Source organism: Mus musculus, chromosome 12 (assembly GCF_000001635.26).
Source record: "Mus musculus strain C57BL/6J chromosome 12, GRCm38.p6 C57BL/6J".
Classification (NCBI taxonomy): Eukaryota; Metazoa; Chordata; class Mammalia; order Rodentia; family Muridae; genus Mus; species Mus musculus.
In genome coordinates, this window is record NC_000078.6 from 4,757,323 (window position 1) to 4,784,600 (window position 27,278).

The 27,278-nt window shown below is 43.2% G+C and overlaps 2 protein-coding genes, 1 non-coding gene and 1 pseudogene across 29 annotated transcripts in view; 3 read left to right on the forward strand and 1 right to left on the reverse strand.

The window, feature by feature from the left end:
• The window catches only part of Fam228b (family with sequence similarity 228, member B), a 29,380-nt gene extending 17,435 nt beyond the window's left edge, over positions 1-11,945 (reverse strand). For 5 of the 23 annotated variants that reach the window (NR_168577.1, NR_168580.1, NR_168581.1 and 2 more), the window contains exons 1-6: positions 11,584-11,912; positions 11,068-11,199; positions 6,757-6,825; positions 5,678-5,869; positions 5,005-5,085; positions 4,537-4,665 (exon numbers count right to left, since the gene is read on the reverse strand). Coding sequence is in view for 13 of the 23 variants with exons in the window: in NM_001382828.1 (NP_001369757.1) it covers positions 4,540-4,665; positions 5,005-5,085; positions 5,678-5,869; positions 6,757-6,825; positions 11,068-11,175 (576 nt within the window). In the remaining 10 variants the exon portion in view is untranslated. Of the gene's footprint in view, positions 1-3,818; positions 4,666-5,004; positions 5,088-5,677; positions 5,870-6,756; positions 6,826-11,067; positions 11,200-11,476 lie in introns of those variants that run through there. The other 18 variants (NM_001382832.1, NM_001382831.1, NM_001382829.1 and 15 more) reach the window with 9 other exon arrangements.
• Gm22003 lies at positions 1,225-1,331 on the forward strand. Its single transcript, XR_003950380.1, has one exon. It is a non-coding gene; the product is annotated as a U6 spliceosomal RNA (small nuclear RNA).
• Pfn4 (profilin family, member 4) lies at positions 11,693-21,491 on the forward strand. Of its 5 annotated transcripts, none has more exons than XM_006515140.3 (5): positions 11,693-11,897; positions 12,660-12,947; positions 17,070-17,207; positions 18,098-18,203; positions 20,858-21,486. In XM_006515140.3, the coding sequence occupies exons 2-5, from the start codon at positions 12,831-12,833 to the stop codon at positions 20,884-20,886; spliced, it is 390 nt and encodes a 129-aa protein (XP_006515203.1). In that variant the 5' UTR covers positions 11,693-11,897; positions 12,660-12,830; the 3' UTR covers positions 20,887-21,486. The 5 variants fall into 5 exon arrangements, with proteins under 5 accessions (XP_006515203.1, NP_001348076.1, XP_006515201.1 ...); NM_001361147.1 differs by lacking the exon at positions 11,693-11,897 and adding an exon at positions 11,973-12,246 and having other exon boundaries at positions 20,858-21,491; XM_006515138.3 differs by lacking the exon at positions 11,693-11,897 and adding an exon at positions 11,973-12,563.
• On the forward strand, positions 24,747-26,289 carry Gm6682 (predicted gene 6682; annotated as a pseudogene).

A 27,278-nucleotide genomic window follows, 5' to 3' on the forward strand; every position in this document is an offset into this window, starting at 1 on the left:
GTGAGTTCCAGGACAGCCAGGGCTACACAGAGAAACCCTGTCTTGAAAAAGACAAAAACAAATTACTTGAATGCAACCATAATTTTTTTTCAGACAGTCCTAGATGTAGTACTGCAGACAGAGACAGATGGATCTCTCTGAATCAAGGTCAGCTGGGTCTACATAGTGAGCTTCAGGACAGCTAACCAAAACTACAGTAAGATCCTGTCTCAAAAGGGGGTGGGGGGGAACAGAGGTAGAGCATAGGTGTAGCAGTAGTTAAGAGCACATATTGCCCTTCCAGAAGCCCTGAGTTCAGATTCTAGCACTCATGTTAGGCATATCATAACAGCCCGTAACTCTAGCTTCAAACGATCCAATACATTCTTCTGCCTTCTGTGAGTACTCACATTGCAGATATCCCCCATACAGAATATGTACACATACATATAAACTTTAAAAGACATCTAAAAATAAAAATTGATTGTGAAATATGGTGATTATAGTTAATATTAATGATCTACATTATTTCAAATTGCTGAAAGTGGATCGTAAGTGTTCTCTTTAAATGGTGGTAAGTGGAGCCAGTAAGACAGCTCAGGAGTCAGGCTTGCCACATGAGCCTGATGCCCTGAGTCTGCTCCCTGGAGTCCATCAGCGAAAGGAGAGAACTCATTCCCAAACTTGTCCTCTTAGCTCGCCACACACCATGGCATATGCATGTACAGACATGCCATATACACACAATAATAATAGACATTTCAGAAAGTGACATGTGAACTAATGCATATATTAATGAACTCTATTTAGCCACTTCGTTAAGAATTTCCAAATAACACATGACAAAGTACAATATCTATTTTTGTCTATTTTTTAAATGCAAGAGAATAATGGTTCAGCTAAGCATATATTAAAGTTGTTTCAAAAAAGTAAAAAAAAGTAGTTTGCATAATCAAAAATTTAGCTGCTCTTCCAAGAATGTAAATGAAATTATGCTCATTTTTATTGTATATGACAATATACTTCTTACTATAAGCACACTCTGGTAATGGGACACATCATCCTGTGGTGGGAACAGTTTTACTGCCATGGCTTTTGATCCCATGAGTACAAATTCATCACACTGGAAAAGACAAACACTTAGCACTGTTATGGAAACAGCTGATCCCAAATGTCCACAGAGCTCAAGCTAAGAACAGCTGCTAAAATCCCAAGGATTCAGATTACTTTAAAAAGAAAATAGGGGTGCTCGCTTCGGCAGCACATATACTAAAATTGAAACGATACAGAGAAGATTAGCATGGCCCCTGCGCAAGGATGACACGCAAATTCGTGAAGCGTTCCATATTTTTAAAACCAGAGACACTGAAACTTATAGAGGAGAAAGTGGGGAAAAGCCTTGAAGATATGGGCACAGGGGAAAAATTCCTGAACAGAACAGCAATGGCTTGTGCTGTAAGATCGAGAATCGACAAATGGGACCTAATGAAACTCCAAAGTTTCTGCAAGGCAAAAGACACCGTCAATAAGACAAAAAGACCACCAACAGATTGGGAAAGGATCTTTACCTATCCTAAATCAGATAGGGGACTAATATCCAACATATATAAAGAACTCAAGAAGGTGGACTTCAGAAAATCAAATAACCCCATTAAAAAATGGGGCTCAGAACTGAATAAAGAATTCTCACCTGAGGAATACCGAATGGCAGAGAAGCACTTGAAAAAATGTTCAACATCCTTAATCATCAGGGAAATGCAAATCAAAACAACCCTGAGATTCCACCTCACACCAGTCAGAATGGCTAAGATCAAAAATTCAGGTGACAGCAGATGCTGGCGAGGATGTGGAGAAAGAGGAACACTCCTCCATTGTTGGTGGGAGTGCAGGCTTGTACAACCACTCTGGAAATCAGTCTGGCGGTTCCTCAGAAAACTGGACATAGTACTACCGGAGGATCCAGCAATACCTCTCCTGGGCATATATCCAGAAGATGCCCCAACAGGTAAGAAGGACACATGCTCCACTATGTTCATAGCAGCCTTATTTATAATAGCCAGAAGCTGGAAAGAACCTAGATGCCCCTCAACAGAGGAATGGATACAGAAAATGTGGTACATCTACACAATGGAGTACTACTCAGCTATTAAAAAGAATGAATTTATGAAATTCCTAGCCAAATGGATGGACCTGGAGGGCATCATCCTGAGTGAGGTAACACATTCACAAAGAAACTCACACAATATGTATTCACTGATAAGTGGATATTAGCCCCAAACCTAGGATACCCAAGACATAAGATATAATTTGCTAAACACATGAAACTCAAGGAGAATGAAGACTGAAGTGTGGACACTATGCCCCTCCTTAGATTTGGGAACAAAACACCCATGGAAGGAGTTACAGAGACGGAGTTTGGAGCTGAGATGAAAGGATGGACCATGTAGAGACTGCCATAGCCAGGGATCCACCCCATAATCAGCATCCAAACGCTGACACCATTGCATACACTAGCAAGATTTTATTGAAAGGACGCAGATGTAGCTGTCTCTTGTGAGACTATGCCGGGGCCCAGCAAACACAGAAGTGGATGCTCACAGTCAGCTAATGGATGGATCATAGGGCTCCCAATGGAGGAGCTAGAGAAAGTAGCCAAGGAGCTAAAGGGATCTGCAACCCTATAGGTGGAACAACATTATGAGCTAACCAGTACCCCGGAGCTCTTGACTCTAGCTGCATATATATCAAAAGATGGCCTAGTCGGCCATCACTGGAAAGAGAGGCCCATTGGACTTGCAAACTTTATATGCCCCAGTACAGGGGAATACCAGGGCCAAAAAGGGGGAGTGGGTGGGCAGGGGAGTGGGGGTGGGTGGATATGGGGGACTTTTGGTATAGCATTGGAAATGTAAATGAGAAATACCTAATAAAAAATGGAAAAAAAAAAAAAAGAAAATAGGGAATTCAGTTGAAACTACATTGTGGATGTCTGTGTCCCTTCCTTAATTCATATGTTGATAACTAATCAACAATGCAACAATGCAATGTCATAAAGAGGAGGACTCTTAGGACATAATTAGATCAATGGGTGGGACCCTCCTGAAAAAGGCTTGCTTTGTTCTTATACCATGTGAAGACATAGAAATTGCCATCCTTTATGACTGGTCTCCACTAGACACAGAATGTATTGACAGCCTCATCTTACTTCTTAGCTTTCTTGGTTACTTTTCTATTGATGTGATAAAACCCGTGACAAGGGAATTTATAAAAGAAAGAGTTTAACTGGACATACAGTTCCAAAGGGCTAAAAGTTTATGATGGCAGATTAAGGGCACAGAGGTACATGGCTAGAGCAGCCACTGAGAGCTCACATCTTAATCCACAGCCACAAAGCAGAGAGCACACTGAGAACAGCACTGAATCCTTTGAAACTTCAAGCCCACCCAGTGGCACGGCTCCTCCAACAAGGCCACACTTCCTAATCCTTCCCAAACAGTTCCACCAACTGAGGACCAAGTATTCAAATATACAAGTCTATGGGGTCCATTCTTGTCTGAGCTACCACACTAGCCTTCAGAATCATGGACAATTACTTTTTGTTGTTTATAAATTACATAGTCCAAAGTATTTTGTTATAGCAGCAGAAATGGACTAATAGAGTATCAATAACTCTGGTTTCAAATCACGGTTCCACCTCTGTATTAGTTACTACTTAGTATGTTTAAGACTCTAAACTCTAATTCCTACCTATGTAAATAGGGTCTATAGCAAACCACACATACAAATTCAGAAGAAAAGGGGGGGGGGACATTGTAAAAAATACCAGTAGATTAAAAGTGTCTTATGACCCAAGGCAGTTTTATTGGGAAGTTCCTTTGTTTTATAATAGCCACTATTAGTAAAATAAAAAAATAGATGATAGTTTCAGTATATACACCCTATCATGCAAACAGTTTGGTAATATGAACTTATTAATTCTACTTCTAGTAACTTGCACTAAGGAAAAATAGAACCTAGCTACAGAGGTAAGTATCATAAAATCATTTGTAAGAGCATAGCAAGGTGTGGTAAATGAAGAGACTCATGTCAGCTCTGCTATTCACAGCTGATGGCTTTCAGGAATGGCCTATCTGTGCTGGACTGGCTTGTCTTGGATTACCTTACACAGCAGCAGATGAATGTAAGAAACCATAGGGCTAGGGGTATAGCTCGGTAGTAGAACATATGCTTAATATATAGAAAGAAAAGCAAACATTTGATTAACACCAAATAAATAAGTAAAGAAATTAAATCCAGAAAGGTATATAAGAATACAAGCAATTGGACACGCAAACTTTATATGCCCCAGTACAGGGGAACGCCAGGGCCAAAAAGGGGAAGTGGGTGGATAGGGGAGTGGGGGTGGGTGGGTATGGGGGACTTTTGGTATAGCATTGGAAATGTAAATGAGCTAAATACCCAATAAAAATGGAAAAAATAAATAAATAAATAAAAAGAATACAAGCAATTAGTTTTGGGTAATAAAATTTTCAGTATTTTTTAAATCAGTTTTCTCACTTGTTATAAGAATGTACTAGTGCATGCTTTTAATCCAAATACAAGGAAGGCAGAGGCAGGTGGACCTCTATGAGGCCAGCCTAGTCTATATAATGAGTTCCAGCCAGCCAATGGTACAAGAGTGACCCTCTGTCAAAACACAAACACACAAAAGAATGTATTACTGTCATAGCAAGTTTTAAAGTTTTTGAAAATGTTTAAATAAACATTTTCTATTATTCAGTTATTATACAGAATTTTCATGTTTTCTAGAAATTAACTCATCTTTGGCCTTTTGGGTTATTTATTCCTTTGTAACATATGAAGATAGGAAAGCACTTTCACAATGCTACTAAACTAAATAAAATAAGTCACTAAACCAAATAAAATAAACTAAATAAACTAAGTCACTAAAAGGCCATGCATATGTTAAAGCTGCTCAGAACAACCAGACACTATCACACTATCACAGTTAAGTAACCTGCCTACCTTCAGAAAATTGGGGTCCTCTTTGCTCATATAAAAAGGATCATATTCTTTTGGATCATAATGCTCTATAAATGCATTTCCCTATAAAAAGGAAATAAAACCACACATAAGAAAGAGGTACAAAACAAACAAACAAACAAACAAACAAAGAGGTACACAATTAATTTTGAGGATATCAGAACTCAAATTTTAACCAGTTTGAACCTCCTGCCCCTCAGTTATAAGGGACAGAACTGAGGCACTGAGCTCCAATTCCTGCCCCACACAGTTCCAGTCTTATGCTGTAAAACAACAGCATCAATAACATCCCTTCATACAGAAGACGGCTCAGTAGGTAAAGGCCCCTTACCACCAGACGGAGGACCTCTGTTCAATCCCCAGAACTAACACAATGGAAAGAAATCTGACTTTCCTGCAAGCTCTTGAACATAAACACACACGCACGCACACACGCACGCATACACACACGCACGCACACACACACATGGAGGAGGTACATGAATCAATAAATACAATTTAAATTTTAAAAGAATATACTATATATATTAGAGTATAGATCAGATATAAATAGAAGAGAAAGAGGCAGACTATTTAGATAACTAAAGAGGAAGTGAAGAAAGATAACCTTGATTTTTTAAACCAGTATGAAAAGTATAAAACAATCTCTTAGTACCTTCTTATTTGAATGTTTCAAAAAATTGTCTAATTCTTGACGTCTCCTCTTTTTAATGTTCTTATGTGAATGAACTTTTTCTATAATTTTCTTCTGGAGAGGATCTGCCACACGTTCAACCCACTTTTTATACAGCATCTCTTTTCTTCTTGTGTTTAAGAAGTCTTGATGATGTAAATACTTATCTAGTTCCTAGTAAACAGCGACAGAAAGACAAACATCTCTTCATTCACCCTTTACCTTCCTCCACTTGGCACATACTGCCAAAACCAAGGCTACATGGACCACGGAGGCAGCATGCCCGCCCTTCCTGATAACAAGTACACGGGCCAAGAGATGACTCAGCCGGCAAAGACACTTGTCACTCAAGCACGGCCACCTGAACGTGATCCTAGAACCCATATAAAGGTAAAGAAGAGAACAAATTCCATAAAGTTGTCCTCTGACCTCTACATGTATGCTGAAGCATGTGTGTTCATACACACATATCATACATATATACACATCTATAATAATAAAAATAAGGAGCTCGAGATGTGGCTCAGCGGTTAAGAGCACTGACTGCTCTTCCAAAGGTCCTGAGTTCAAATCACAGCAACCACATGGTGGCTCACAACCATCTGTAGTGGAATCTGATGCCTTTTCATGGTGTGTCTGAAGACAGTGACAGTGTACTCATATAAAATAAATAAGTAAATCTTTTAAAAAATAATAATAAAAATAAAAGTTTTATTTAAACAAATAAATTAAATATACTACACATTGGGAAGAGAAACACCATAAGCAATATAGTATACATTGTAAGTGAAGTCAGTCTAGAAAAATTATTTTATGTTGGCATATATGTGATGTGCATATACCTGCCTGTGAAGCGTTGAAGAAGTCCTCTAAAGTTTGGGAGACTGGCAATCACTAGCACACCCTCAGAGTTGTCTTCCACTTAATCCCAAGTGCTAATGAGTACTTTTAGTTTTATTTTCTATATTATCTAAAACTTTGAACTTTACTCAAAATTCTTGAGTAAATACTACATTGAAAGTGAAAAAATATTTAAGATGCATTTTGTAGCCAATTCTTACCTTCATAATATAATTTTCTCTATATAAAATTGATTGAACAGCTGCATCAGTATCTTCTTTAGCTAAAGCCTACAAGGAAAAGAATTAGTCCAAAAATCAAATCTTAAAAGATCATTAGCATTATCTGTGCCTATCATACTTTTATGTGACAGGCATATCCCTGAAGCGCTCTCTGTAAATCCAATTTTCTTTATCACTGAGCACTTTTTCAAATACTATTTTGGTCTTTCCGCTCTTGGTTACAACTCATTCCAAGGTAAGAAATAATTCATCTCACAAATATTTTCTGTCCAAGGACAGTCAAATGACTTTCCCAGAGCCCTGTCAGTTAGAACCATCTTCTCCCATACCTGATGAAATGTTTTTACCTTCCTGGGCTAAGACAGATATGCACAGGCCTCTATTTGAGACATCTTAACTGTAAGACAGACTAATGAATGCTGTACATTTAATGTAAGGCTATGCCAGCTTAGCACCACCTTAGGCAAAGCTATACCTAGAAACAAACACGGAGATATAACAGCACAAGGTGGGTGCATTCCATGTCATACTTCCCTGCTTACTTTTTGATTATAAATTTGCCTGTTGATTTGATTTTGAGATTGCTTTTTAAAAAATGAAATGTAAGGATCATGGATAAATTGCATTATGGATTTTTATCTACAAAATTACATGAGATGTAAAACTATTATTAAAATGTGGCTGGATCTTTATAAAATTTAAGAATAGAGTATTGAAATACAAAAACATTTGTCCTTAAAGTCTTCCTACATTGTTTTAAGACAGGATCTTATAATGTAGCCCAGGCTGACTTCAAACGAGTATCAATCCACTCCTTGTCTCCCAAGTCCTGTGCCACCAACCCAGTCCATCCTATGTTCCTTAACTAATTGTCCATGACAACTGACCTGTTGCTTAATAGACTGAAACTTTTTTTTTCTCAAAGGCAGTAGGGACATAAATATAACAAATAAATGAATAAATACATTTATCATTCGTGAAGATCTTGTAATTACCTAGTAAATTTATGTATTTTTGTGTAGATTTAATGGAGTTTTGCTGTTGTTTGATTTTGAGTCAGGGTCCCAAAATATAGCCCTGGCTGGCCTGGAACTCACTGTGTACCCCAGGCTGGCTTCAAATTCACAGAGATCCACCTGCCTCTCCCTCCTGAGTACTGGGATTAAAGAAGGGCACACCCACACCCACTGGACGACAATTCAAACTCAAATGTGTGTCTAATATTTTTGAGGGAACAGGATCTGGCTATGTATTTATAACATGTCCTAAAACTTGCTCAGGAGTCTCAGACTTGTGATCCCCCTGCCGCAACCTCCTAAGTGCAAGGATTACAGGTGTGAACCAATGCCCTTGACTTCACAATTTATTTTATTTATTTTCTTTCCTCCTTTTGCACAGAAAGTTGCTGATTCTGACAAGACTGCTGTCCTCAAGTAAGATTGATAGTGGATTAATATTGTAGCTCTAGACCAAAAAAAATTTATATATGTGTGTGTGTGTATGTATATATATATATATACACCCAACACCTCCTTCTGACCTTCACGAACACCTGTCCACATGCAATGTATAATTTAAAAGACCATGCAGTAACATATGTAGATATATATGTATGTATATATATATGTGAGAGAGAGAAAGAGAGAGAGATCAATCTGAAAATCTGAAGACACTGGAGAATGACCAAAAGGCTTCATCTCCTTTTGCCAAACTAGTTTCAACCAGAGCTAGTGGAGGTAGCTAAACCTCACACACATATGATCCCACTGGTTGAGGAATTAGAAAGCAAAGTTCATGGCAATTATGGAAGGCTTTTTTCCCTAACAGTGGTGGAGATAAACCTGATTCATGCTAAGCAAATGCTCTCCCACTTGAACTGTCTGTGGACAGGGCTTTATGCAGCCCAACTAAAGCCTAAGAAAAGTAAAGTAGTTTCAGCGGCTGCTAACTGACAAAGTTTAGAGCCTGAACTCTGCAAAGTCAATTACCTGGTAAATTCAATATTCTTTATGACATAAAAGAAGCCAGGTCTTGTATAAATAATGTCTATCATTCATAATGTCTAAAATAGAATCTAAAATTACTAGACACAGAGGAAAAGGAAAATGTCACCCATACTTAAGGAAAAAAATCAGCAGAAACTGGGATGGTCCATATCTTGTAACTGAAAGATAAAGACTTCGGGAGTACAGCTTCGTACACAAGCCCTAATTCCAGTTATTCTAGGTACTAGGGAGGCTGCTACAGGAAGACAAAGGATTGAAGACCAGGCTATGCAATACAGTGAGGTCCTATCCAAAGAGAAAAGTGGAGAGGGATATTTTTTTAAAATGCTAACAATGAATAGACAGATTTAGCAAACAAAAAGAAGCAAGAAGGAAAAAAAAAAAGTGGAAAAATCCAGTTCTTAAATTTTACAAAGAAACAAACTTCAGTGAGATTATCAGAAGATTGGAGATGACATAAATATGAATCATAATTATGATTTCAGTAAATGTGAAAGTATAGCATTGGGAATAATTCACTTCAGACCCAGACTTAGCGACATGTGCCTGGAAACCCAGCCCCAAGAAGGCTGAGGCAGGAGGACTAGAATTTGAGGACAGCAGAGACAACACAGAGACCTTGTCCGAGAGACAAAAGTGGGGGTGCCAAGGGAGGGAAGGAAAGAATACCTGAAAGGAGGGCATTTTGGAACCTGTAAGCCAACAGATACAAGAAATCCAATAAACTTCAAGTAGTGGAGAAATTAGAGCCATCATACATTGCTGGGACTTTATAGTGAAATGGCACAGCTGCTGTGGGGAATCTATTTGTTGGTTTCCCAAAAAGTTATGTATAGAGTTATTTGACCCAGTGAGTGGTTAAGACTTCCTGCTCTTCCAGGTGCGAGTTCAGTTTGCAGTACATTCATCAGGCAGCTTAAAACCATCCCAGTTCCACAGAACCCAACACCTCCTTCTGACCTTCACGAACACCTGTCCACATGCAATGTATAATTTAAAAGACCATGCAGTAACAAATGGTACAACATGGATGAACCTTGAAAGCATTATTCCACATGAAAGAAGCCAGTCACAAAGGATCACATATTACATAGGTCTCATTTGTATAAATGTCCAGAATATGCAAATCTACAGAGTTAGAAAGTAGATTACTGTTACCAATAACTAGAGGGCAAAGAAAGAAGACTGCCAATGAATATAGTTGGTTTTTAGGAATGATGAAAAAATTCTGGAATTAAGAGAGTGGTAGAAGTTATATATCCTTGGGAATAGACTAAAAAGGAAACTGAGCCAGGCGGTGGGGCTCAAGCCTTTAATCCCAGCACTCGGGAGGCAGAGGCAGGTGGATTTCTGAGTTCAAGGCCAGCCTGGTCTACAGAGTGAGTTCCAGGACAGCCAGGGTTACACAGAGAAACCCTGTCTCGAAAAAACAAAAACAAAAAAAGCATACATAGGAGCCAGGCACTCGGGAGGCAGAGGCAGGCAGATCTCTGATTTTTCAGACCAGCCTGGTCTACAAAGCGAGTTCCAGGACAGCCAGGGTTATACAGCAAAATCCTGTCTCAAACAAACAAACAAAACCCTGTCTCAAACAAACAAGAAACAAACCAAAAAAGAATACATAAGTTTTCACTGCATAAAATTTTTTTAAAATAAGCAAAACCATAATGACAGAATGGTTACAGGAAATGAGGGAAGTGTGAGGGGGTACTCCAAAAGAACTTGATGAGAAAACTGGGAGCAGTCAATGTATTTGTTATCTTGATGTGTAAAACTGGCTTCAGGAACATACACACGTTAAAATTTATCGTTATGCATTTCAAGTGTATTTATTTTACACCAATTATACCTTAATAAAACTCTTTAGGAAGAAAAATACAACATATCCAGGTTTAAATAGGGGTTTTTGGTTGGTTGGTTGGTTTTTCGAGACAGGGTTTCCCTGTGTAACCCTGGCTGTCCTGGAACTCACTCTCTAGACCAGGCTGGCCTTGAACTCAGAAATCCACCTGCCTCTGCCTCCCGAGTGCTGGGATTAAAGGCGTGTGCCACCACGCCCGGCTTTAAGTAGGTTTTTATCAGCTTTGTTATATTGTTAAAATTTATAATCAATGGTATATGATTCTACTTTAAGCTCTTAAAGAGCAAAGTAAGTAAGTAACAAAGTTAGTAGAGTTAATGGGGATAGATAGGTTCTATCCAATAGAGTAAAATAGAAAGAAAAATAAAACTTATGCACAAGGCACATCTCTAAGCAAGGACCTCAACAGTCATACAACTGTACCTCCATAAAAGAAAGCGACTGTGGTTCCAACCATTCTTTGGAGCTCTTGAGCTTGGGGAGTGTGCCCGTCACCATATCATCTTGGCTCCTATTTTTCATTGTGGTCATCAAGTAACACAGTCCCTAGAAAAGCTAAAATAGCATTTATTTTGTAATTAAAATTCACAGTAATTTTCTCCGCGGTTTAATAATCAACACTCATGACCTTGGGCACTTAGGGAACGAGTCTTGGAAAACTGCCCGTCCATGTGTCCCTTCCAATTGGCTTGAAACAGGGCTCTCTTGAAGCCCTCCTGGCTAGGAATCTAGTTCCCAGCAGTTTTCTAGGTTTGATATGACATGAATGCTGATGAGTTGCCGCTTTCAAGCTACTGACAAATGAACTTAGAGAAAGAAGGGAATTTGGGACCTTCAAGCTCCAAGAGATCCAAAGCCCTCCCCGGGGCCTGCATGTGAGGGAGAAGAAGACTTGTGGGTCTGCGCCCATGATGAATCTAGGGTACCAGGCCCGCTCACCCGGGAGTACCGGGCCCCCGATTCGCGATTCGCCGGCTCCGACACAGACCGCGTGCGCGGGCCGTCCTGCCGCGCAGGCTTCCACAGGTCCTTCAGCCCCCTCTGGCGGTGGGCCTGCCCTTCGGCTCTCCGCACCACAGTGAGCCCGCGGCCTCAGCCCGAGACCTTGGATTCGGAACGCGCGGGCGTTCGGACCTCTGTCTCCTGGGACGCGGCGCCACCCCTACGCGCCCCTCGGCCAGCGGGAAGACGAGAACGCGCGCGCACCTCGCCGAACAGCACGGAGCAGTGCAGCCCTCTGGCCTGGGAGCGAGGCGAGTCGAAAAGGAGGCAGTGGAACTGTCTCGCGCTAACAGGCAGCTATCGCAGCCAATCAGCTTTTCAGATCCGTGCTACGCCCGCCCCTAGCGGAGCCTCGTCTCCTCTTGTAGCCCCTACTCTGTGTTTAGTTCCCGGCCTCCAGGACTCAGGATTCAGTTAGGCTACCGGCCTCCCATCAATTAGTCCTCCGAAGGCAGCGGCGGGAGAGAGTCGTTCGCCTTACTAGGAACCTGCGGCAAAAGAGTGTTTGTGGCGGTTGACCCTTTGAGGGCCGTCCAAGATGGCAGCACATGAGCAGTAAATGTAGCTCTAAAGAGCCTCCAAGGTGGTCTTAGAGCTCAGGTTTGTTGACCGGTGTCTTGTCTACAGCGTTGATGCTGGCCAAGGAGGAGGAATGAAAAGAGTATCTTTTTTAAATCGGTGGTGCACCTTGAGTGGTTTTGAGATTTTGTGGATAACTGGTTGCTTTTTTTTGTTTTTACTTTATTTTACTTTTATTTATTTGTTTGTTCATTTTTGCGGAGCTGAGAATTGAATGGAGGACTTATTCGCAGATCTTTATTTTTCTAAGACAGGGTCTCTTTGGCCTTGAACTTGTGACCTTCCTGCCCTTAGAGTACCCAAAATAATAGGCATAGACCTTTGTTTTTAAATCTCAGGTAAATCATTAAATAGATAAAAATATTGAGGCTCTGATTTTTTTTTCAAACTCACCTTCATAAACCATTCTGTGAATTCTGATTTTTCTATAATAGTTTTTCTTCCCCTCTGAGTACTGGTGAACCCTGGATGATGGACCACTATTTTCACTCGTCCACCGTTTTAGAGGACACACACTGATAATAAGCTGGAACGTACACAAGAAGCACTTGTATTGTCCCTCGTGGAGTCTTCAGCTGCAGGTTCTGGTTCAGAGCCGAAGAAGCATGAGTCACTTGCAGAACTTACTGTTAGATACCCTGCTGGGGACGAAACACGTGGACAGCGCAGCCCTCATCAAACTCCAGGAAAAGACCCTGTGTGTGACATCACCAGGATTTAGTGTAAGGGTGAAAGCTTCTTAAAAATATTTTTTAGGTTAGCATATAGAGTGTTGGATTTTATATGTTATCTTCATGTATGTGTTGTAAGCTATGTAACATCCGAACATGTTTCAACAATGTCAGAATTTATTGAGTAATGATAAATTCACAAAGTACGATAGTTTCTGTGGCAACAATTTCATACATATGCCTGCTTTCTTTGGTAACCTCACGGGTAAGCACAGATTCTTATTCTGCTATCTTAATTACTAATATCAACTCATGGATTACACACACACACACACACACACAGTGTTACAGATTGGCAATAAAGTGTTATGAGGCCACAGCAGAGATCAAGAATTTTCAGAAGTTCTGAAAAGCAGGGCAGTTGGTAGAAATATCATTAGATATTTGATATTTGTTGATAAATTAACAGTACCAGAGCTTCGGGAAAGAGTCTGGAGAAGCTGTAGTGATGACTTAAGGCTCCTTCAGATCTCAAGTTTGAAACTGAAGCCGCAGAGTTGAAACCAACTCCAGGAATAAAGGAACCAAGATGGGTCCAGACAGATTGGTAGACTGATAGATGGGGCAAGTCCAGGGCAGTAGGAACTAATACCATCTCAGTGCTAGGTGTTTGCTTCTTTAGGGAGCCAGGTAAGGAAGACACACCCATTCTTTGCTCTGTTGTATATGGTAGTTTCTTGGGCCTGTTTTTTCTGATACGATTTTAATATGTCCATATGCCTCTGCTATTTCAGCATTCTCTCTACTCCCAGAAATAAGTCATTTTTTCAGTCTGGGTTGAGTGGGTGGTTCTTGATAGACCTACTGTTCCTGTGTCCATCCAGGTATGAAGTCATCCTCCATCTTCAAAATAGAGTCTCTCGGGGCAAGACACACTGAAAAACCACTGTTTTACAAAATATAGAGTAACTTAGAGCAAAGCACATCCTGATCCTATATGACACTATACCTTGTTTTCATTCATCCCCAAGGGCCTTCTATCCACCCTCTCCAGCTTCAGCTGGTTCTCTTCCTCCCTTAATTCTTCTGTTTTCTTATCATGTGTATTCCATTATCCTGTTTCCCACATTCCTTAAGAGATCCTCCTCCTCTCTTATAAGTTTGTCTCACACACACACACACACAGATACATAACTGTAAAGACGTGTTTGATGTGTATGGGTGTGTTTTGTCTGCATGTATGTTCATGCACCATGTGTATGCAGTGCCTGCAGAGGGCAAAAGAGGGTTTCAGGTCTCTAGAACTAGACAGTTGGTACCTACAATGTGGATGGGCACTGGGAACTGAACCTGGGTTCTCTGCAAGAGCAACAAGTGGTCTTACATGCTGAATCATCTCTCCAGCCTCATCCACATCATTTTAAATCTAGGTTTCATTTATAAAATAAAATGTGTAGGGGCGGCTCTGTGGTGATTGTCCATCTGAGTCTGGTTTGTTAATCCTTAACACAATGATTTTTTTTCTACAAATGTCATGATTTTTTTTTCTTTTTTTCCCCTGAGACAGGGTATCATTATGTAGGCCAGACTGGCCTCAAACTCACAGAGATCTGCCTGCCTCTACTTCCCAAGTGCTAGGATTAAAGGCATGTTCCACTATTTCCAGCCATTTCAATTTCTTTATGGCTATATAAAATTGTATTGTGTATGTGTAGTAAATTTCTTTATCCACAGTGACAGGCATGGTGGGTTCCATTTCCGGCAATTGTGGAAAACTACAACAACAAACCCCTACATGTGCCCATCTCTGCTGACAGGATGATTTCGTTGATTCAAACTCCTTCCGTGATGTGTGCTACGGCTAGGTCATGTGGTAGTTCTATTCCGTGATGTGTGCTACGGCTAGGTCATGTGGTAGTTCTATTCCGTGATGTGTGCTACGGCTAGGTCATGTGGTAGTTCTATTCCGTGATGTGTGCTACGGCTAGGTCATGTGGTAGTTCTAGGTGCAGCTTTGGGAACGTCTATGCTGATTTCCACAGTGGCTGCACAAGTTTGCACCCACGGCGTCAGTGGATTGAGTTCCTCCTCTCTCTCCTCATGCCTTTGCCAGCTCTTGTTGTCATTTGTCTTCTTCTTTATTTTCCATTTTTAAAGAAGGTTCATGTAGCTGAGGCTAGCCTGCAACTTACTAGGTATCCAAAGATAACCTTGAACCTCCTGCCTCTACCTCCCAAGTGCTAGGACTGTGTCCATGGAGCACCAAGCCTGGTTTCTGCAGTGCTGAGGACTAACCCCAGAGCGTCAGCGTGCTAAGCAAATACTCTACCTAATGAGCTACATCCCTGCCCCCATTTGTTTTCGTTCTCTTAATACTTATTCTGACTGGTATATGACAGATTCTCAAAGCAGGGGGGTTTGTCATTTTTATTTTTCATATCAATATTTTCAGTGTGTGTGTGTGTGTGTGTGTGTGTGTGTGTGTGTGTGATTGTGTGTGTCACATGCATGCCTGGTGCCTTCAGAATTCAGAAGACTTGTATCCCCTAGAACTGTAAGCCAACATAGAGGTGCTGGGAACTGAATCTAGATCCTTCCTGTGAGCACCAAGTATTCTTAACCACCGAGCCATCTTTCTGGAACTATAATTTTCATTTATGTTCATGTGTGTATATATGTACATCTGAGTACAGTACTCTTGGAGGCTAGAAAAGGGCTTCCAGTCCTCTGGAGCTGGAGTTGTAGGCAGTTATGTACCACCTGACATGGACACTGTGCACTGAACTCCTGCCCTTTGGAAGAGTGCAAGTGCTCTTAAGTCCGGCGCCATCTTCCCAGCCCCTCAGAGCACTTCTCGGTTTGGATTAGGGTTTTTTGGGGGGTGAGGAGGAGGCAATATTGAGAGATGGTTTCTCTGTGTATTCCTGGCTGTCCCGGAGCTCACTTTATAGACCAGGCTGGCCTCGAACTCACAAAGATCTGCCTGCCTCTGCCTCCTAAATGCTGAAATTGAAGACATATGGCACCACTGCCAGGCTCAAAGCAGTTTTTAACTTGCATTTCTCTAATAGCTAAATCTTATTTTTTTTTCAAGTATTTGGTCCTTTTGTATCTCTTTCAAGAATCGCTTATTCAGTTGGTTGGTTGGTTGATTTGGGGTTTTCGTGTTCTGAGTCTTGAAGTTCTTTATAAACCTTTGGTGTGTCAATACCTGTCCTGTATGTGGTTAGTGGTTATTCTGTGTTTCATATTCCACCACTTTGCTCAGTGATTTTTCCCTTTGCTGTACATAACTTTTCAGTTTTGTGCAACCCCACTTGTCGGTTCTTGTTTTCTATGCTACTGGAATCCTTTTCTGACAGTCTCTTCCTGAAGTTGTGACTTTTAAGTGAAAAGGACTGTTCTGATAGAAGCCATTGGCAGTATCTTAGGATTCCGGACCACACAGCCATCAGTGATTCTATAGTTGTCATGGAAGAGCAGCCATAGAGAATGCACAAAAGGATAGGTGTGGCTATTTGTTGATGCAATCTTATGCAAGTTTATGTGATGATGGCATGTCACAAAGTGAAAACCAGGCCAGGCATGGCAGCAAACACCTTTAATCCCAGCACTCAGGAGGCAGAGGCAGGTGGATCTCCTGTGAGTTCAAGGCCAGCCTGTGTGAAAGTAACTTATTCCTCTGTTTTAATTGATGTCTGCTTACTGCCTCAGTCGGCTAACCTAGGCCTAGTCCTGGAAGTTTCTAGCTTCTGCATAATCTAATCTAGGCCTAGAATGTTTTCAGCCTCTGAGACTTCCTGCTGAATAGGTCCCTTTGGCTGAACTCAGCTGGTCTGGTTCAAACTCCTCTCCAAGCTGACTGATTCAATCTGCTTTTCTCTCAGCCTCTGAATTGCTCTGCCAGCCAGATGAATTAAAGGTCTGTGCTAAAAGCTAAGCCACACCACAAGTAGAAACAGGTTCAAATACCATGTAACAAGCCTGGTCTACAGAGTGAGGTCCAGGACAGCCAGGGCTACACAGAGAAACCTTGCCTCGAAAACAAAACAACAAAACAAACACCAAACAAACAAAGTGAACCCAGTCCCAGCCCTCGGTGTGTGTGTGTGTGGGGGGGGGGGGGGGCCAAGGGCCTTGTTCTTCTGACCTGGCCTATTTTAACCTCTGCAGGTAATGCCAAGTGATGTTCGAACACTTCTGAATGGATTTGCCAAAAACCCATTATTAACGCGAAGGGAAGGGTTGTATTTCAAGGAGAAGGATTACAAATGTGTTCGGGCAGATGACTATTCTCTCTATGCTAAGAATGTAAGTAGCTAAGGTTTGAAGACAGATGGGTTAAAAAAAAACCCTAATAATTTTACTTAATATTTTTTACCCCCTCCTGATGCTCTCTGTAAAATGGAATAAGATCATTACAGCCTTGAGTCATTCAGATAGCAGCCTAATGCCAGGAAGGCGTATCTGAAAATACTCACAGACGGGCTGGGGATGGACCTCAGGGCTAGAGGACTTGCCTGCCATGTGCAGAGCTCTGGGTCTGATGTCCTGCACTGAAATTTAGTAAAGACGAAGCATTCCCAGGCACACCTGCTGGATGATGTCAATATTTATTCAGGAATCTGTCCACTGCTCCTCCGTGGTCCACAGGCCACTTAGCATGGGTCCCGAAAGCCCGACTAGGTGAGGGAAGGAAGACAGACAGACAGACAGACAGATGCAGAGATACACGCCATGAAGCCGGGGCCGTGTGGGAGTGTTTAGACTCACCACAAAGGTTTGTGCCCCTGTTAGGCACAAGAGTTATGTCAGACACAGAGGTGGGCAAAGGATGGTTGTCAGGGCTAAGTCAGCCCAGAATGTGTAGTTACTGGGCTCTGGACTGCAGCACTCCAGCCTCCGCATGCACAGGGGTTCTAATCTCTCAGTATATGACACAGTTTCTTTCCAGGAACTTTCCTTCACAATATGCATAATACTAATACAAAAACCTGAAACCTTTTTAGAAAACAGTACTAAATTTCTATATAAAAAAAGGAATGAGAGATTAAAACAAAAATACATGAATATGAAGAAGTCAGGAAGTAGGGTTTTTGTTTTTTTGTTGTTGTTTTGGTATGTTTTTAAGTGACTGGCGGTAACTGCTGATCCTGTGGTTAGGACCACAGGCAGAGTGCTCTGTTTTCTTCTTTATCTAGGAGAACACTGGTGTGGTGGTGGTGAAGACCAACATGTATCTTGTGGTGGCAACTTACACTGCAGGCATGTATCCTAGCGTCTGCGTGGAAGCCACAGAGAAGCTGGGTAAGTTTGCCTCCCATTAAGGTTTGAGACCCTACTCAGACTAGCCTGAGGAGAAGGGAAGAACTTCCTGGGGGATCCAAAGGTGGTGCATAACCACAGAAAGTACTGACCACTGGGGCCATGGGAAATGCAGGTGCCGCGTATGAGAGCACTACTGGGACTCCGTCTTGTCTCTGCCTCAGTAAGTCAGCTTTGATCTAGCCCTTTGCAGTGCGGCTGCTTCCTTCCATAGCATCGTGGTATCATGATGAAGTCTCCCTGATTTCCTCTGAGGAGCCTGACTGTGTCATCTAGTTGACGCCCCTCCTCCCGCACATCAGTAAGCTATGCGGGAGAGATGGGCAGGGGAGCAGAGAGGAAGCAGGTTAGAAGTGCTAGGCACCCGCTCTGTAGGAAGAGGACCCTGCCAGCAGAGAAGCAGCAGTCTTGTCGGGGTCCCTTCCCTGGGTTAAATTTGTGTAAATTAAATGGTAACAGTCGTTTGAAGTAGGAGGGTCTTTTAGCAAGAAAAGTAGCTATCCACTCATTCATTCATTCACTTATTCTTGTAGCAAATAACTATGGTGTCCAATCATGTGCCCTGCACCATCTCAGACCAAAGCTGGGTAGGACATACCCTCTGCCTCCTGTGCCCCTTAGATGTCATCATACCTGCCAGATATACATCCCTATTCTGTCCGTGCTCCTAACATCTGGTTAGCACTTCACAGAACGTCAAGTCAGATCTGGCCTTCCACTGCGCTGGAATTTTATTCACACTGCCATTGTTATTCCCATTAGAGCTCTTTGTTAATCTGGATTATGAACCCAGGGGGCAATATGCCTTCTTAATCATCTTCCCATCTGGTGCCTAACTCAGTACCTGATTTTGAGTAGGAAATTAATACATGTTTGATAAACAGAGAAGTAGATGACTTCTACCTAACAGAATCCAGAAAATATCTGGAGAGCTAACCTCACTGAATATGTGGGAAATTAAGTACCTGAAAAGGAGGCCTGGTTTCAGCAGAGTAGGAGCAGAAACCAGAACAGAGACGTATAATTTGAGCTAATCATTGAAGCATCCATAAAATGAAAGAAGGAAGGCAGGTCATCAAACTGCCAATAAGCCTATGAGCAGCTCAGACAAATTCCGTAATGAAGACCAGAAAGGTCACTGACTTTGTTATAATGAAGATTCTATGACCTTTTTTCTCCTTTTAAATCCTTGGCTACAAAAGACTCCAAAGAATAATACAACTCACACTGCCAGTTAGAGCCCACTGTTGTGGGAAAGTACTGGGTATGTTAGAAGTACTGCGTTCGCTGGGCAGTGGTGGCTCATGCCGTAATCCCAGTACTTGGGAGGCAGAGGCAGGCGGATCTCTGAGTTTGAGGCCAGCCTGGTCTACAGAGTGAGTTCCAGGACAGCCAGGGCTATGCAGAGAAACCCTGTCTCGGAAAACAAAAAAGAAGAAGAGGAAGAGGAGGAAGAGGAAGAGGAGGAAGAGGAAGAGGGGGGCCAGCTGCATGCCAGCTGCTCATTTTCACTAAACTGTGCTTCCCTCATCCCTTCCCCCTCCCACCCTCTGTCTCTCTCTCCCCCCTCCCTCCCTCCCTCTTTTTCTGGGATAGGGTTTCACTATGTAACCCAGTCTGGGCTCAAGCCTGCAATCCTTAGCCCACTAACTATGTTTGTTTCTATCAAAAATTATGTGATTATTATAGAATATTCGAGAGATAAACTTATGGTGGTTAATTTCATTTGCATTCTCTGGGTGCACTGGCATACACCCATATACCCAGCACTCAGAAAGAGAGGTGGGCAAATCTCAGTAAGTTCAAGGCCAGACTGGTCTACATAGCTAGTTTCAAGCCAGCCAGAGTTACAAGGTGAGGCCCTGTCTCAAAATTGTTTTTATTATGGAAGATTCTAACAGCATGACTTAATGACAGTTTTAAGAGGTGAATAGGCAAATAATACTATACTACTTTATACAAGTGAGCCAGGCTTATTTCGTAAACAACTTTGGTGGCTCAAATGTATTGGTAAATATTAACCGCTAATTCTAGGACCTCAGTTTTTAAAAATTGGTATGAAATTATTAAAGAACTATAATTTTTCCTTAAAGTTCCTATGATTCAATTTCTAGGCCAGTAAATGTCCTAGATCCTGACGGGAAAGCTGCTGAGATCTTAGCCAAATTCACATGTAAGAAATTTGGCTCTGGTTTGGACACAGAAAGAATTTTTGATGAATGAAACACAGCTTTCAAACTTTTCTTATTTAATTTTTAGTGAAGTGCTATTGACCGGTTTTAAATGTAGGTATAACCTAGTCATAAAGACCGGGCAACAGGTTCTACTGTTCCTTCAGCCCTTCCCCATCCAGTTCCCCGTGATAGTTATGTGCACTTTCATTCTCGGCATGGAGAACCAATCATTCTCTAGGGCTGATGAAATCTCCAAGTAATCTAAAATAGAGCTGAGTGCTTACATCTCTCTCTTAGTAGACACAGGCCTGTGTTTTAACTCTTCCTTGTAATGCCACTACACTACAGAGCATGGCACCAGCACGTCGTAGTCACCTAACCCTGTGCATTGGGAATGAGCAAACTGTACTGCAATGGTAGTTCACAACTCCTAAATCATTAACATGCTGTGTTTTCTTTCAGGAGAGTATCTAAGGAAAAAGGGAAACTAAGACCGAAGATAACTAGTGAAGACAACTTGGTTGTTTTAGAAGAAAAGTATAGATCCTTAAGAAAAAATATTTTGTGGTTGAAAACACTGCATGGAAGATTAAAACAAAGACTGAGCTAAGGGAAAAAGTTTTCTTATTTCGGAAGAGCATCCTCTCTAACTGGAAGGACCTGACCAGCTTTTCCCTTTTCTTTAAGCTTTGGTCACAGACATGACACCTGAGTGCATTTATGGTTTTTCCCAGGGCAAGTCTCCTGGGAGTCTTATCTCCAAGTCCCCACACATCTTGCCAGATATGCCAAGAATATAGGCCCTAGCCACTCATATGTGTGAACCCCATTCACATCGAAGTCAGAGGGCAGCCATAGGAGTCACCTCTCCTCTGGGTGATGGGAGTGGAACGCAGGCCATAAGGCTTGGTGGCAAGTAAACCCATGAGTCATCTCACTGCTTCCGGGAACCACTCTGTAGCTAGGGCCATGCCAGTCTCATGCCTCCTTAAAGGCCTAACGTAATACTTGGAGGGAAAACTCGCTAAGTGCTTTCTGTCAAAGATGTAGAGTTCCTGATTCAGTGCCCCTTTATTAAAATATAGACCACAGTGCATGTGTGAAGTCTTCTCATTCTCAGCAGACGTGGGACCCGTGGGGAAGCAAGGCAATGGAAAGACTACCCAAAAAAATGAGCCACTAATCAGTACTAGATAGACATTCACTGTCTTTATCTTCAGGCATCTGATATTGTTCATCATTATAAAGACCTTCCCAAAACTATAGAGAATTCTGACTTCACCTCCCTCACTGCTTCTATGTCTTAGTGAGGCAGAATGGCTACTGAGAAGCCTTTCTGAGAAAGGGGCTTCTGTTGACTACCTGCCACATGATGATCAGAACAATAAGAGAAAAAGAACCTGTCTTCATAATTTAGGGTTCTGCCATAGACACTGAAAAGGAAGCATCTCTCTTTCCCTGTCAGCAGCCCCAGGTGGGCTGGTCAGTGCACCCTTCCTCAGGGCACACTTCCTCAGGGCACACTTCCTCAGTGACCCTTCCTCAGAGCACCCTTTCCTCAGAGCACCCTTTCCTCAGAGCACCCTTTCCTCAGAGCACCCTTTCCTCAGTGACCCTTCTTCAGTGACCCTTCCTCAGTGACCCTTCCTCAGAGCACCCTTCCTCAGAGCACCCTTTCCTCAGTGACCCTTCCTCGGTGACCCTTCCTCAATGACCCTTCCTCAGAGCACCCTTCCTCAGAGCACCCTTTCCTCAGTGACCCTTCCTCAGAGCACCCTTCCTCAGTGACCCTTCCTCAGAGCACCCTTCCTCAGTGACCCTTCCTCAGAGCACCCTTCCTCAGTGACCCTTCCTCAGAGCACCCTTCCTCAGTGACCCTTCCTCAGAGCACCCTTTCCTCAGTGACCCTTCCTCAGTGACCCTTCCTCAGTGACCCTTCCTCAGAGCACCCTTCCTCAGTGACCCTTCCTCAGAGCACCCTTCCTCAGAGCACCCTTCCTCAGTGACCCTTCCTCAGAGCACCCTTCCTCAGAGCACCCTTTCCTCAGTGACCCTTCCTCGGTGACCCTTCCTCAGTGACCCTTCCTCAGAGCACCCTTTCCTCAGAGCACCCTTTCCTCAGTGACCCTTCCTCGGTGACCCTTCCTCAATGACCCTTCCTCAGAGCACCCTTCCTCAGAGCACCCTTTCCTCAGTGACCCTTCCTCGGTGACCCTTCCTCAGTGACCCTTCCTCAGAGCACCCTTCCTCAGAGCACCCTTTCCTCAGTGACCCTTCCTCAGTGACCCTTCCTCAATGACCCTTCCTCAGAGCACCCTTCCTCAGAGCACCCTTCCTCAGAGCACCCTTTCCTCAGTGACCCTTCCTCAGAGCACCCTTTCCTCAGAGCACCCTTTCCTCAGAGCACCCTTTCCTCAGAGCACCCTTTCCTCAGTGACCCTTCCTCAGGGCACCCTCAGTGACCCTTCCTCAGAGCACCCTTTAAAGCACCTTCAGGCATTGCTTTTAGGGAGGCAGTGTTCTGTTCTTTGTCCAAGAGAGAGCCTAGAATTTTAACTCTGCTTTGGCCAGATTAGATTGCCATGATCCATAAGGATAATGACCATTTAAGTGACGACATTATTCTCCAAGTCCCTCTACAGTGTACTTTAAGTGGGCCAAACAGGACATCTGATGGGTCTATAGGCACACAGACTAGTTGGGACTGGGTTAAAGGGCAAATCATTATGATGTGTGCCCCAGTTACATAGTGAGTCTACACAGAGGCTCTGGCACCCAGAGAGGTGACCTTAGACTTCAGGGCCTGGGGAAGTGGTGGAGCTTTTAAAATGATTTTATCTCCTAGATCCAGCACCACAGTCTTTCAAGGTAATCGCTTGAGTTTCTAGCTTTGATAAAGTAAACACATATCTTAAACACTTTGCAGTTTTGGCACTGCCAGGCAAAAAGATAGATTCAGGGTTTTGAATCCCTAATACATTCTATTCTGAGAAAAAAAAATCTCAGATCTTTTTTGTTTTTTAAATATTTATTTATTTATTTATTTATTTATTATATGTAAATATACTGTAGCTGTCTTCAGACACTCCAGAAGAGGACATCAGATTTTGTTGCGGATGGTTGTGGGGATTTGTTACCATGTAGTTGCTGGGATTTGAACTCAGGACCTTTGGAAGTTCTTAACCACTGAGCCATCTCACCAGCCCTCAGATCTTTTGATATTTATAAAATTCTTTTTCAAGTTTATTTTTCTTTTCATAATATTTTTATTATTATTTGGGAATTTCATATCATAAGCCCAAATCACACTCACTTCCCAGTCCTCCCAGGTATGCCTGCCCACATCCTTGTGCCTCCCCCACCCCCAAAAGAAGAAATAAGTCCAATCAGTGTTGCCCACATACTCACTGGAACATGGCCAAACTCCCAGTAGCCAGCCCCTTAAAGAAAACTGAGTCCTTTCCCACCTTCGCCCACATCTGAAGCCACCATTTGTGAAGAGCTACATTTCAGCATCTTTATCACAGTTGTAAGAATTCTCTTCAATGGCTTTCTGTCTAGGCTATTACTTTGAGGTGGGGTAGGAATTGTCGTGTAAGCTTCAATGTCCCTCTTTCTCAACTGTGAGTCTGCAATCTTCAATACCACTACAAAAATGTCTTCCTTGCCCTTTACAGTCATTGACATATCATAGACTTCCACATGGTCTCAAACATCAGCATGGCCTCCAGGGGCAGTACAGACTATAGACATCAACAGGGTACTGTGCCACAGCATGAGCCACAGACACCAATATAGATAGCATTGGTGGCAGCACAGGCCACCAACAACATGGCTTTAGGCAGCAGCAAAGCCCATGGATAGGATATCCCCACAGCCCTCAGTGTTTGCATAGCCTTGGACATCAAGACACCACCATCTGCAGTTAGGACCATGGACCCAGACATGGCTCTCAATGGCAGCAAGGACCACTCATATCAGCATGGTCTCAGGTGGCAGCTCAGGCCACTCACATCAATATAGCCCCCAGCTTTGACACCACAGGGTAAACTGAGGCAGGCAGCAAGGTATGGTTTCAGTGGTGGGGTCAGTGCTGTTAGCATCTTACAACAATCAGCACTAGAAGGGCTGACGGGTTGATACTGATAGCAACAGATGGGGCTGCTGCTGTTGGCAGCCAGCGATTAAATTACTCAGTAGACCTTTCTCTGAGGGAATAAAGTTTGATTCATGGGGGCTGGCACTCCCTGTGGACAGTGGAAAAACTCTGAGCTCTTCTCTTTAGGGGCTGTCAAAAAAGAAAGGCAAGAGAGAAAATTCAAACTGAACCACTATCAAGATTCTTCTTGGGACACAGCTTCTCCCCCGGACTCCTTGGTAGTTTGTTAGTGGGAGATCTTCGTCACCCTTTTTCACTTCCTCAGTTTTCTCGGACCACTTCAAGGACTAAATATGCGTGAGTGCATCTCCATCCACTTTGGCCAGGCTGGTGTCCAGATCAGCAATGCCTGCTGGGAGCTCTACTGCCTGGAACATGGCATCCAGCCTGATGGCCAGATGCCAAGTGACAAGACCATTGGGGGAGGAGATGACTCCTTCAACACCTTCTTCAGTGAGACAGGAGCTGGCAAGCATGTGCCCCGGGCAGTGTTCGTAGACCTGGAACCCACAGTCATCGATGAAGTTCGCACTGGCACCTACCGCCAGCTCTTCCACCCTGAGCAGCTCATCACAGGCAAGGAGGATGCTGCCAATAACTATGCCCGTGGCCACTACACCATTGGCAAGGAGATCATTGACCTTGTCCTGGACAGGATTCGCAAGCTGGCTGACCAGTGCACAGGTCTCCAGGGCTTCTTGGTTTTCCACAGCTTTGGCGGGGGAACTGGCTCTGGCTTCACCTCCCTGCTGATGGAGCAGCTCTCTGTGGATTACGGAAAGAAGTCCAAGCTGGAGTTCTCCATTTACCCAGCCCCCCAGGTTTCCACTGCTGTGGTTGAGCCCTACAATTCCATCCTCACCACCCACACCACCCTGGAGCACTCTGATTGTGCCTTCATGGTAGACAATGAGGCCATCTATGACATCTGTCGTAGAAACCTCGACATTGAGTGCCCAACCTACACCAACCTTAACGGCCTTATTAGCCAGATTGTGTCTTCCATCACTGCTTCCCTCAGATTTGATGGGGCCCTGAATGTTGATCTGACAGAATTCCAGACCAACCTGGTACCCTACCCTCGCATCCACTTCCCTCTGGCCACTTATGCCCCTGTCATCTCTGCTGAGAAAGCCTACCACGAGCAGCTTATAGTAGCAGAGATCACCAATGCCTGCTTTGAGCCAGCCAACCAGTTGGTAAAATGTGACCCTCCCCATTGTACATGGCTTGCTGCCTGCTGTACCATGGTGATGTGGTTCCCAAAGATGTCAATGCTACCACTGCCACCATCAAGACCAAGCGTACCATCCAGTTTGTGGACTGGTGCCCCACTGGCTTCAAGGTTGGCATTAATTACCAGCCTCCCACTGTGGTACCTGGTGGTGACCTGGCCAAGGTGCAGAGAGCTGTGTGCATGCTGAGCAACACCACAGCCATTGCTGAGGCCTGGGCTCGCCTAGATCACAAGTTTGATCTGATGTATGCCAAGCGTGCCTTTGTGCACTGGTATGTGGATGATGGCATGGAGGAGGGTGAGTTCTCTAAGGCCTGTGAGGACATGGCTGCCCTAGAGAAGGATTATGAGGAGGTTGGGGCAGATGGTGCTGAAGGAGACGATGAGGGTGAGGAATATTAATTCATGTGCTGCCATTCTATACTTCTGTGGTCTCATCTTTGTCTTTGTGTGTGCTCTAACTGTCCTAAACTGTCAATAAAGGTGTTTCCATTGTAAGTTGCAAAAAAAAAAAAAAAAAAAAAAAAATTCTTCTTGGATATCCTGTTACCCAGAGTCAGGGTGATTCTGCTACTAGGCAGGGTGTTCTGGCTGCCACACACCTCCCTGTCAGATGTCTGACACCCAGAGGCTTGCCCGGCTCGACCTTTGTGTTTGTAGGCAGGGCTAGCGCTGCTCCCCCAGCATGCTCTCTCGTTTCCTGTAGGGCAAGCACCACAAGACACAGCTGCAGTGTCTCTGTGTTGTGGGTCAGCGGGCAGGGGCTCCAGGCATCTCCCTGTCCTCTGTGTGGCAGTCTATGGCTCATTGGGCACAAGCTTTGTGATTGCAGCCTGCTGGCTGAGATGCAGCAGTAAAGAATATAGATTCATCATTTTCTTCCATGTTCATGAGTTTACTTTTTAAAAAGCATCTTCCCATGAGACTTGCCCTTTTTTTTTTTCCTCATTAATTGTTCTGGAGCTATTATGGGCTCTGCAGACTCCATTCCTACTGCTGTGTCATCCTTCACACCCTCCATGGATCTTGTTGAGGTCCAGGAGTCACTTCACAAACCACATGAACACCAATGCCAGTCAGACAGGGATAGTTTATTGAGCATTCACCCCAGGGCCACAGAGCAGACTGGGGGCTGAAGTGGGACCTTGAGTCATGATCCTTTTTTAAAGCCTGAAGTCTCCAAACATCTGTGCGAAGTTATTCCACCAATCAGGATTTAGGGACAGAGGAGTTCCTTAGGAATAAGTCTTTGTTGTGCACTTGTCCTGTTCCCATGGGTTAGGGTATCCAACTGTGGCAGGGACTTGTCTTGCCTAGCATTCATGTCTTAACTGACCAACCAGGATGTCAGTTATCCACATACACGTCTCTTTATGCCAAGTAGAATGTCAGTTCCCAGGGAGGTCTTGAGAACTTAAACTTTATTCAACTCCTACTCAAAATGGAAATCTTACTCTAAACAGGTGCAGGTGTCTCTCTTTCTTGTG